This window comes from Rhinolophus hipposideros (genome assembly GCF_964194185.1).
Source record: "Rhinolophus hipposideros genome assembly, chromosome: 4".
NCBI lineage: Eukaryota > Metazoa > Chordata > Mammalia > Chiroptera > Rhinolophidae > Rhinolophus > Rhinolophus hipposideros.
This window is the reverse complement of record NC_138050.1, coordinates 10529087-10541632: the sequence shown is the minus strand read 5'-3', so window position 1 is coordinate 10541632 and position 12546 is coordinate 10529087. Positions and strand designations below refer to the sequence as shown.

The window sequence follows — 12546 nt, the reverse complement described above, 5'->3', positions numbered from 1 at the left end:
ACAGAAACACAGGCACTGCTGTTGATGAGCTTAGCTGTAGTGATTGAGAGTGGGTGTGTGTGACATGAGCTTCAGTTATCATTTGAGGAAATGCTACAGGAAAGGTCTGATCCAAATGCTACAGGAGTGCAGGGGAGAAGGTAGTCATTGCAGAGAGCAGTCAGAGAAGGCTACAAAGAAAATGTGACATGTGAGCCGAGCACCCAGAGTACCCAAGAATGGTCAGGGACCAGGGAAGGATGTTCTCGGCAATGGGCCACATATATCCTTTTAGACTCTTAATCCTGTAACAGAGCTGAGTGTTGTGGGGTGGCTGTGGGCCAGGGCAGAGTGCAGGGAAATTGGAAGGCATGGCTGAAATGAAGTAAGAAAAGTAAGTACATTGCAGTCAGGGTGAACAGGCTTTGAATGCCACACAAGAAACGCCGATGGCTTTTAAGCTGGGAAATTATGTGATCATATTTGGATTACACTGTGGAAAGCTGTTGAGATGGGGGAGACACTGGAGACAGGATTCTAGCCAGGTTTTGACTGTAACAGACCCAGACAGAGGTGCCAAGAGCCTGCACAAAGGGAATGGGAGAAGATACAAATGAGGGAGCAGATTGGAAAATCATCTGAGTTGGGCCTTGGTAATATGCATAGTGAGGAGGAAGGAGCTGGTGACTCAGTTCATCTTGGAAGGAAATGATTATTTATATGCTCTAGGTCAGGGTCTGTACTGGGCTGGAGGGATTTGCAAAGATAAACAAGGTCATCTCTGGCTTCAGGGGACCCAGACTGTCATCTCTCAGGGGATGCAAATTCAGGCAGAACCCAGACAAGTGTGTGAGGAGATAAGATAAGTGTGTGAAGAGCAGAGTGTAAGAGCAAAGGAGGGAGTGCCGTAGTCCTGAGGTGTGTTTCCTGCCAAAGGCATGGAGGTTCAGAATAGGTTAAAAACAAGAAGCCTGGCTTAACAGAGCTGGCTGATCGGACTCTCCTCAACTTGTGATCTCTAGAAGGGCTCCCAAGTTTCTACTTACAGGAATCCAGTACATAATTTTGCTGTTAATTTAAAACTCAGTTGGGGAGACTAAGGTAAGGAATGTTATCTTTGAGATGTACTAACTTTGAGGTTCGGAAGAAGGAAGCTGAAAATATGGGTCTGGAGCTCAGGGGAGAGGTTTCATGAAAGAAGCAAGTGCCTTCTTTGGCAAGATTAAGTTTCTATGTGAAGAAGAGAACCGCAGATGTTTTAGATTTAGACTGTCTAGTCAGATGGTAATTACACTTTCTTTGTAATCAGTCAAGGAAAGCTTCTTAGAAGGGAAGGAACTATTCAGAAACTCTATGAAAATTGAAAAGAAGAAAGCTTGGCAGGTTAAGAGGAGATCCTCTAGCAACCAGGGAAAAGAGGGTGTGCAACAGTGGCTGATGGGGGAAGCACCAAGTAAAGGTGCCCAAGAAACCCAGAGGGCACCCGTGAAAGGGAGGGAAGAAAGGAGATCCGATGGGAGCACGTGGCCTGTGCACCCCTAGATTTCCCAGTTCATCTGAGCCACCTGTCAATACACATTATCCTTGATGTTTTTTAGGGTGACGATTCGGATGAGGAAGATCTCTGTATCAGTAACAAATGGACTTTCCAAAGAACCAGCCGCCGGTGGTCTCGCGTGGATGACCTCAACACCCTATTTCCTGGGGGAGACAGAAATGGGTCATCAGGAGACATTAGGATGAGAAACACGACCAGCAGTGAAAGTGTCCTCACAGACCTGAGTGAGCCCGAGGTTTGCTCCATCCACAGTGAGAGCAGTGGCGGGAGTGACGGCCGCAGCCAGCTGGGCAGCCGGGGCGCTGGCCGGGAGGCATGTGACTGCTCCGGGCAGTACTGCACCCACGGCAGCCCGGTCATGCTGGATGCCAAGGCAGTCAGCAGCAGCCTCCCACAGTCCCCCAAAGACGTGCTCAACCACCCTTTCCACTCAAAGAATGAGAAAACCAGCAGGGCCAGGGCCAAATCATTTTTGAAACGCATGGAAACGCTCCGAGCAAAAGGAGCACAGGGGCGGCATAAGGGGTCCGGGCGGACAGGAGGCCTGATGATCAGCGGGCCTGTGCTACAGCAGGAGCCGGAGTCCTTCAAGGCCATGCAGTGCATCCAAATCCCAAATGGCGATCTCCAGAACTCACCCTCGGCTGCCTGCACCAAAGGGCTTCCAGGCTCCAGCAAATGGAGCGGCGAAAGCAGCCCATCGGAAAACAGCAGTAGTGGGCTGAGCACGCCCGGCCTGAAGGAACGAAAATGCCAGGAGGCCAACAAGCGCGGGGGCATGTACTTGGAAGACTTGGATGTGCTGGCTGGGACAGCACTGCAGGAGGCAGGTGACCAAAACCACCTGCATGAGTTTCATTCCCAGGAGAACTTGGTCGTGCATGTGCCCAAGGATCACAAACCAGGAACGTTCCCGAAGGCACTGTCTATTGAAAGCCTCTCGCCAACAGACAACAGCAATGGGGTGAACTGGAGAACCGGGAGCATCTCCCTGGGCAGACAGCAGGGCCCCGACGCCAGGGAGCCCGCGCTTGTGGCATCCTGCCACAGAGCAAGTCGCATCAGTATCTATGACAACGTCCCATGTTCCCATCTGTATGCCAGCACAGGAGACCTTCTGGACTTGGAGAAAGATGTTTTCTTCCCTCGCTTAGAAGACGTTGTGCACCACGTCAACGGGGTCCGAGATGTAGTGGACGACTGGTCAAAGAACGTCTTGCCAGAACTGCAAACACATGACCCGTTGGTTGGAAAACCCGGCTTATGCCCCTTCCCGTCTCCGAATCAGATCACCCTCGATTTTGAAGGCAACTCGGTCTCTGAAGGCCGGACAACACCCAGTGACGTGGATAGAGATGGAACATCGCTTAATGAGTCTGAGGCCACAGGGGTCAGAGAAAGGAGGGACTCGGGTGTGGGGGCCTCTTTGACCCGGCCAAACAGGTTGGTGGCATGATTTTGTGAAATGATTCTTAATCCACTTCCTAACGATCATTGTCTAGTTATTTAACAAAACATTTCGAGAGCACTTACTAAATGCCTGACACTATCATCAGTGGCATATGTGATCAGGAATCATTTGAATAGAAGTATGTTTTTCTGTACAGTTGATAATATGGTGATTGAATCCATGTTAACTCATATTCATTTCTCTGAGTGTTTACTTTTTAATTCAGTTTTAGTTTTATTTTTTTTAAAAATGTTTTAGCTTATGTGCAAAGCATTGTGCTGGGACCATCCGGAATCACTGACAATGAAGGCCCAGCACCTGTACACAAGTGCTCCCCTGTCTCTACCTCGAATGTTACAGTTCTTTTTTAATTCTATGTGAAAATTCTGAAATCTAAGGTGTGTACTTCATAAGTTTATTTTGTCTGTAAAATGCCAATTACAGAGTACATAAAAGCTGTTTCACAAATACCATGTCAGAAGTACCCTAGACAAATTGTCCTGGATGGGCCTAACAAGTAGAAAGAGTAATAATGTGTGTGCTGCCGGGTTTCTAGTTGAGGAACTGATATCTTTTAGGATTCAGTATTGTGTCATCACTTCAGGACTGTTTCATCTGTGCCTATCACCTTCAGGCTCCATCTCAACACCAAATTATAGAGTACAGAAACAGGATAACAATGTGAAAATATTCTATGGCTACCAAAACTGAGATCTCTCTCTCTCTCTCTCTCTCTCTCTCTCTCTCTCTCTCACACACACACACACACACACACACACACACACACTGTCTCAGCTGCTCTCAACACTTGGTGAACGAATTTAGGAGTAAACAAATAAAATGTATTCAACTTATTCAAATCTCCTAATGAAACAGATAACGAACTTTTCTCCAGATTTATCAGACTTGGAAATAAATAGTTTCTTAAGTCTATTCTGTACATGTGTGTCTTCTATATCCCATTTGCTTTGTGATTTTTCTCATCTCAAAAACTATTTTGATTAGCAACTTAAAAATTAGTGACTGCGTATGTTTCCCGATAACACATCCGCTTTGTGACTGCTTTTCTGATGGTCTTTCTGGTAAAGGCGACTCCGATGGAACAGTTTCCAGTTCTCCCATCAGCCTCGGCCGTCCACAGCATCGCCCCACATCAGCAACCAGACAGCTGGCCAACTGAACCTGCTCCAGCGCTTCTCGCTGCTTCGCCTCACGGCCATCATGGAGAAGCACTCCCTGTCCAATAAACACGGCTGGACGTGGTACGTACCACATTCCCTTGGGAGGGCATCATTCGTTCTAGAGCTAAGTATGTGATCGCAAAAACTTCAGTATTTGCTTTCTGATTTCCAAAGAACCCGTTAGTTGCCTTCACTGCTGATCTGAGAATAACTCCCCAAGTCCTGCTGTACTGTCTGCCTCTTGGACTGTCTCAGATGCAGGAAGCATGGCTTTATTTGTAACTCTCCGTCGGTGTCCAGGAAAAGCAGTCAGGCTCCAAGAAGGACAAAAGACAAGTAAAGGATGATTAATTGTGAACAGAGGAATTAAAAATAAACTTGCTATAAAATAACGCTAGCCATTTACTGGGAAACATCTGTCATTTGTACCTTCAGCTCAACACTTAGAGCACTGATTCATTCAAAGCGCATTTAATCATTCAAGTACACGTCTGTTTTTATTCCATTAGCAAATAAAAGCAAGAATATGCAGTAAAACCTTGTAATAGGAACTGACAAAAGCAGATGTTGGAACTTGAATCTATTTTAGATGATTTGGTGGATTTGAAAAAATATAAAATGTGTCACTAATTTTCCTATGGTATATGGTATATAGAGAGAAGAATTGGCAATGCTTTTGTAAAAATATTTTAGAAAATGATAAGCTGCATGATCAAATTAATATATGCTTATGTATTAAAATTTCCTTTAAAAAGTACAACTGGTTCTAGAAAATCATAGCCAAGAAATGTGGTTTATCTTCTCTCCCCTTGTATTTCCCCCAGCCCAACCAAATTAATTCATCTTGTTGTAGTTTTTAAATTTGCTTTGTCTTGGGGACTTTTAAGTGCTTATTACTTGAGAGGTGTGTAAGTCACAATGAAATTAGAAAGTTGAACACTTGACTGGAAAACAGAACCATAAATCCATCTGCTAACATGAATCATGCTGTTTAATAGTTACAGTTCCAACATAGGCAAAGGGCACACGTAGTATTTCCATGTACTGTGATTAATTAAGAGAGAAATGTTGAATTCCCCCATGCCTGCTGGGTATTCCAACAAAAGCTTGGCTTCCCTCTTGCTTGCTTTCACAGCCTCTCCCCACAGTGGGCCCCAGGAGGCTTGATGACCTGGTTTCTATGAATTCTAGGTCAGTTCCAAAGTTCATGAAGAGGATGAAAGTTCCTGATTACAAAGACAAGACTGTCTTTGGCGTCCCTCTCATCGTTCACGTCCAGAGAACAGGACAGCCTCTGCCTCAGAGTATTCAACAAGCCCTGAGATATCTACGCAGCAACTGCCTTGATCAGGTATGGTAGGAAATCCCAAACACAGGCTTCGATGTATAGAACGCCAGACAGAGTCAGATGTGTCCAGTGTCAGGTCGGACATGCCTCACCGAAAATGAAAGGCATTGGGATCTTTAGGGTTTAATATTTAATTTGAGGAAGCCACCTCCTGGTCAAGCTGTTTGAGGATGTTTCCTCAGTGGCACCTGGAATGACACCCTGGTGACTGCAGAAAGTTAATGTTAACACTTTGCACCTGTGATGTCTAATTTGCATTCCCCAGAGATTATATACTGCATTTTCTTTTTAATTATTGTCCCAATGCCACCATTGATTTCACAGCATTCTTTTTAGCCCCGTTTTAGTTTTTTGAAAATAAATTGATTTTTATATCTCCTTTTATTAACTTTTTTTTTTGAAGTAGCACCATGACCAGGAAAACCTAAAGCAAAGACAAATTTATTTACATTTCTTTAAAATGTGCAAGTAAGATATGAAAACAGTATCAGCTAAATCAAATATCCCCTCATCTTATAGAGTTGATTAGAATGTTCCATCTACACACAATAATGTGGAGATCATTTTCTGTCACCAGGGCTGTTGGGGAGCCCCACAATGGTGGAGTATGATTGAGCCCAGAATGCAACCCATCCTATAACTTACTAGACCAAGCCTTTGTTCCACCAAGTTAACATCCATTAGCTTCTTAGACTTTCTTTTCAAAATAAGTGCCATATTCCCACTTGAGAAATTGCAACCTTTAGCAGTAAAGGTATTTTCAGGCAACTATGCTATGATGGCTTTTATTCACTGTACTCTTTAATACCATGTGAAGAAACCTAAAATTATTTGCACTTTTTATTGATTTACCCTTAGCCTTGGGCTCAGTGGACAAGAATGAGCTAAGCTACAAGAACTCAAAATACATGACTACTGATGCCTTTATCTCCCCCAATACTGAAATCGTACTTAGCATCAGGATGGTCTCTTGATGAATCAGATACCAGTTTTCAGTGGAACAGAATAGGAATAAGTCTTCTTTTGGTGCCAGCTTTGTGACAACTAAATGCATGATCCCCTTTTTCCCCTCCCACTCCTAATAGCGAGACTATACAGATATACAATTTTCCATATTTAGATGTCATAGTAATGAGCAGGAGTGGTTGCTGTTATTGCTGTTGTGGTGATGGCTGTCTTGTTTTGAGAAATAGCCTTATTGCTTTGGCTGTTATTTCTCAGAAAAAAAGGCAACAGACCACATGTCTGAAACTACGATACTTATCTTTGGCAGATTCCCCAACATGGACTTGTGAATGACATCCCAATAGAGCAAACCAATGATTCTGGCTACTTAAGCTTTAAATTTTTATTTAATTTTGTAAATTGTAGAGCTTTTACCAAAAACACACATTAATCAAAGGTAGATAGATGATCTATGGGTATTTTATCACGAAAACTTTTTTGGAGAGGTGGGCTAAGATGAATATTTGGAAATACCCACTGTAATCTCTTTTATAGCCCTGAAAGTATTGCAACCATGCCCTTTGGTGAGGACTTTGTGGTCTCAATTGTATTTTTGTTGGTTTAGTTCAGGGGTGTCCAAACTTTTTTCAACGTTTTTCACCAAGGGCCATATGCTGTAAAATACACAAACAGCTGAGCCACTCACTCGAGGTGAAGTACATATTGCCTCACCTGGTTTATTTAAGTAAACTAAATATATTTTTGGAATTTGCTGCGGGCCAATTAACAATGGATTGCAGACCGCAGTTGGCCCGCGGGCCGCAGTTTTGACACCCCTGGTTTAGTTAATACAAGATTATGTTTTGTGGAGGATAGGCTTTTATTCAACCATGTCTTTTTCCAAGCTTCTTAATTTTTATAAGGACATATAACACTCATCCCCCCTTTTGGCTGATTCTTTTAGAGGTTTTGGCTCTGCATTTTACCAAGCACAGAAAATATTTTGTTTCAGACAGTCTAATGAATGGCCAGCTAATGCTTATCAGCAAAATCTCTATTATGAGAAAACAGTATTTGTTCAGGAATGCCTAAAGGAAATTTAGGCCATTTATGCCATTAGTTCAATAAGAATAATAACCTCTCTTGAGTGTCCAGCATGTTTGAGGAATTATACTAAGTGTTTTGTATTCATGGCCTTATTTAACCCCACATCTGCCCTGGGTGGTGTTATCTCCCAGGTGGTGATCGTGGAGCCAACAACACTTGCTTGAACACCTGCCTGACTCCAGAGTCCACATTTTTAACCACTGCACTCTACTACCACCCATTGGAATTAGTTGTCCCTAGTGGACTTTGGGGAGATGCCATGTCTAGCATTGAGAGGCACTTTGAGAAGTGGCCCGAAACAACTCATTGATGAATTTGCCATTAGGATTTTGTTGATGATGTTGATCATTACATGATATAGTATCCTTTGTGAGAATGAAGAATTTTTTCCTCTAGCCCCAACACCTGAAACCACCATGTTGTTTTTGGACAATTGGTCTGTTTTTATATTAAGAGCACCAGACTTATTCATCTGGGTATGTTTTCCTCTCTGTATTGGCTGCTAGAAATATTGGAGCCCAATATGTGCTCTGCCAGTAATAAATATATATGATTTTTTTTGTCACAAATGTTGTGTATCTGCCTCATTCCTAGCTAGCTACCATTTTCTATCTTTATTTTCCTTTTACTCGGATTTTCTCATCTATTATCTTTAATTGCATTGTGTTGTATTTTATAGATCATTGTAAGTCACCGTGAATTCCTTCCTGAACACGATAGGGTATACATGAATGACTTGTAATACTACTGCTCTCCTTACTACAGTCTTTAGTGTAGATGGAGATCCAGTCATGGTCCCATAGATTCTAGAACATGCAGCACTAGTACCACTCCTGTTATTGGGTCCCGTCTCCTGTTCGAAGAAAAAGTCATGAATAGAGAGAAAGCTAGTGGACACTAAAACCTCCTCAATCCCTCCTCACTCACTGGTTTATTCTCTATATCAAGCCTATAATGACTTTTTAAATGTGGAAGAATGACACACAGAAAAACAGTGTGCTGGCAAAGCTTCATCGGAAAGACTCATTTCAAGGACCTAGATACTGATTCTCAATGTAACCAAAATGAATAAGGTAGTCCTCTCTCGAATCAGTCAAAAGTAAGAATCAAAGGAACTTTGACCATCGCTAGTTACACCTTATGAGGCCTCAATACCAGCGGGGTTCCCCTCGTGTATGTCCCTCCCCTTGGTCATCACACAGTGTGGAAAGCAACCAGAGCCCCCAACCCTCCTCTGCTGCCTGTGAAGAATGAGGCAGTAAGAGGAAGGGAACCGGGGAAAACTAGAAAAACATAATGAAGAAAACCAGGCTCAAGAGAGAAGCTGTCCTGGAGACTCTAGAGTGAACAAGAGTAAATAAAAGTGAATGAATCAGAAAACAAAGAGGGGGCAAGAGTAACAAGGAAGGAGTGAAGGTGACACTAGACAAATATTCTTTCTGCACCAACAGCACCTCCTTTGAACGGAAAAGATTCAGGTCTGCACAGGATCTGGAGACCTCAGCCCCAGCCAGGGTCGTAGAAGACCAGAATGTCTCAGAATATCCTTCCGCTAAACCACATGTGACTGGCATGGCCTCCCTCTGTGTGGTCCCCTCACACCACTATCCAGGACTCTCCCAGGGATTTGCCCTGACTGCAAAGACAGGCTTCCTGCCGCGAAGTGGGCCCCTTCCCCTTATGCGGAGCCTTCATCTGCAACACGGGGCATTCATCACAAACAGTGAGAGACAGAGCCCTGAAACCCTGCCAACCTTTCACCTCCTACACTCCCAAGTGCAGAGCCGTTTATATATGATGAAACACAGCGTATCCATTTTCGCCCTGGCAACTGGCTGCAGATGAAATAAGGAAGTTTAGCCTTCAATTATGACCCGTTTGTGTTCAGACATAGCAGTGTGTGAGAGGGGCCTTGCTTTGTGCGCTGAGCTTTTCTTTCTGCCCTAAACCAACTGTGCACAGAAGGATAGGTTCTACCCAGCTCCTGTGGAACATGAGGTCACTGCAGGGAGTGACTACCCCCACCGTGCTCAAAATCAGAACGCGCTGCATCCCATTGTTAGGGGCCTTGCCTTCTGAACAAAACCAACCTTTCTTCATTAGCTGAGCACATTTCTAAAGAAGAGGAAATGGAAGTCCTGATAAACCTCATTAAGTACTGAAAAGATTAGCATAAACTGGAAGCCAAGAGGAGAGTTAATATTATTTAGATGAAACTTGAATTCTAATGCAGCACTCATGCCCAACCTCTCCTTCTAATGGTGTAGTGAATTTTAAAAGCCGGAATAAGCTGGGAAGACACTTCTACTCAGTACAAGTGTCCTCTACCCACTGCTGGCCCTGTTACCTACCTCAGATGAGATGAATGAGGCCCTGGGGCCTCTTTTTCAATTATAACTTTAGAGCTTGTTTTTGCACAGCTGAGTTTAGGTGGAAGACAAAAGAGAGAGGGATGTCAGACTAGACCAAAGAAGCACCCACCACTCATCCTTTTACCTTTAAAATGAGAGATCACTTGCAAGAGTGATGCTTATACAATACATTTTGTGTTGCTGACTACCATTCTTCCCTCGTCAGAGAGAGTGTGTGAGCTGTGCTTTAAAGATCAATGAGAGCAGGACCTGCTATGTAATTCGCACAATGACCATGGGAGATTCCTTGATCATGAGTTAAGAATTTCAAAACGGTGACAGCAGAGCGTTAAACCAAACATGAGGCCCTGTGTGACTACCCAGGTCGCTTGCCCACCAATGACAGACATAGAGGCAAATTGTCCTTGGGTTTCCCTCTTTATGAAGCTAAGGAATCCAGGGCAGCCTCCGTCAGTGGTGATGACAAAGAGGCCCTTAGAAGCAATGGATTTTAAAAGTTTTTTTCAGTTTTCCATTTTTTACTTGGGGAAAAAAAAAATTTAGCCAAAAATGCAAATTTTATCCCTGCTTTGGAAACTTTTCAAAAAAGAAGAAATGGTTATTGGCACTGACTCGTGCTACCACCCAGGATTGTTCTAGAAAGGCAGGTAGGAGAAGTTCTCCACTCTGGTCTAAGGACATTTGCGCCATTTAAAGAAACTTCCACTTACTGTGTGCATCCAATTTTCCACTGCAAGTAACAGAAGCCCCACCCCCAAAATGACTGAAACAGTATGAAATTCATGAGCTCACCTAAGAAGTCAAGAAGTAGGGTGGTTGCAGGGTTAGTTCCTCCATCAGCTCAGGGACATTTTTGAAGACTGGGGTTCTTTTCACCTTTCCCTTCTGCCATCCTCAGTTATGACATCTGGAATCTGATCTGATTTCAGATCACCTTTTCTTTATTAGGTTTAGGAAAGAAATGTCCTTCTGTGCTTCCAAGACAAATCGATAGAACCCACAGATATTTCCCCCGAACCTTGGAAGACAAGGGTGGGACAGGAAGGTTATTGTCAGAATTGGAGGCGGAACAAATAAATACCTGACAACTGTCTGGACATCCTGTGAGATCTAAGTCAGAACAAGCAGGTCGCAGCCCACAGCTAGAGTGTTCCAGACATGTCTGAAGTAATTAAAATAGCAATGTTTGCTGAAACTAGAAAGAAAGTTGGAAACAGAACAATACACAGAAAACAGCACTGGGATGTGTGTGTACAGGTATCTTGGTGTGTTCCAGAAACCAAGCCAGCAAGACACAGTGGACAAAATAGGAACCGTGTTCAGCAATTTTCACACAAACACTTGTCTACTTTATTCTTTTTATAGATCCTGATCAATATTTCTCTGCTGTTAAAAAATCATAATAACAGGAATTCTCCGACAGAATAACACCAACTCACATGAGTTGTGAGGATAAATGTTTGTGAGTCACACTTAAGAATTCTACCTTTGGGCTCCATGATTCTGAGAACTCCTGTGCAGACAGCCCCAAGGCCTGGGCCTCCTTCCAGAATTAGAAGAGTTGAGATGTAAACAATTCAGGCTGGATCTCACTTCAGTAATCACTCATTTGACATCTTGAATTTTTCTTTTGACAGTACATGCTTTCTTCTTATGCACTTGGATGAAATTTGGAGTAGTTGCCAGAGGAAAATAAATGTTCTTTAGATTCTTCTTGGAGAGTCCCTAAGTATGGAAAAGGGTTGCATTTTCTAGACATTCCAAACTTTAAGGATAAAAGAGAAAAATGCAGTTAATGTTTTAATATGACAACATGCCTGAATATCCTGATCTTCAGAATTAGGGTGATAAGCCTTGGAATGCAAAGTTGTGTTACTAAGAATTCCGCTTTTATTGCTACAGAAAGTAGCAGGGTATCGTTTCCCCTGCGATCCATTCAGCTGACATATAGAAAAACCTGAGTGTTCTCTAATTGCTTAGAATTCTTCCCTTGCTGTTACTGCAATTTAAAAGAATCAGGGCTGCTCTCCATGTTCAGCAGCAACCAAGAGAGCTCTCCTCAGACACCTGGACTTCAGTGGGGGCCTGCCTGGCAGGCAGAGCAGCGGTGAGGCTACCTGGCGTGTTTCTCCAGCTCCAGGGAGGGGGCCACTGCTTACCTGTCTGACCACTCGAGAATGTTCCCACCTTGCTTTTAGGAAGTGGGCTAACCTGTAAGCCCTTGGGGAATCTGGAAAGTGGAGATTGAGGGTGGAAGGGCTCAGTTTGGAGCAATTCAATGCCCTCCACACATTTAAAAATAGCAGACATACAATATATATAGTCACGGGATGTAAAGTACAGAGGAAGGAATATAGTCAATGGCATTGTAATAGCTACGTACGGTATCAGAGGGGTAGTAGACTTTTGTGGTTATCACTTTATGAGGGATGTAAATGTCTAATCATTATGTTGTTTTGTACACCTGAAACTAACTAAAATAAGTAAATACATACATATATACATAAATAATAAAATAGCAGACATACTCATTCACTTTAAGTGGGTCCCAGGTTAGCTCAGTTCTTTGGGGGCAGAGGTCCATCCAGAGTGCGCAGTCTAGAGGG

The 12546-nt window shown here is 43.3% G+C and overlaps 1 protein-coding gene across 8 annotated transcripts in view; it reads left to right on the top strand.

The window, feature by feature from the left end:
• STARD13 (StAR related lipid transfer domain containing 13) overlaps positions 1-12546 on the top strand; it is a 490614-nt gene that overhangs the window by 463943 nt on the left and 14125 nt on the right. For all 8 annotated transcript variants that reach the window (XM_081045611.1, XM_081045612.1, XM_081045610.1 and 5 more), the window contains 3 exons: positions 1578-2980; positions 4076-4249; positions 5360-5519. In XM_081045611.1, coding sequence (XP_080901737.1) covers positions 1578-2980; positions 4076-4249; positions 5360-5519 — 1737 coding nt within the window. The remainder of the gene's footprint in view (positions 1-1577; positions 2981-4075; positions 4250-5359; positions 5520-12546) is intronic.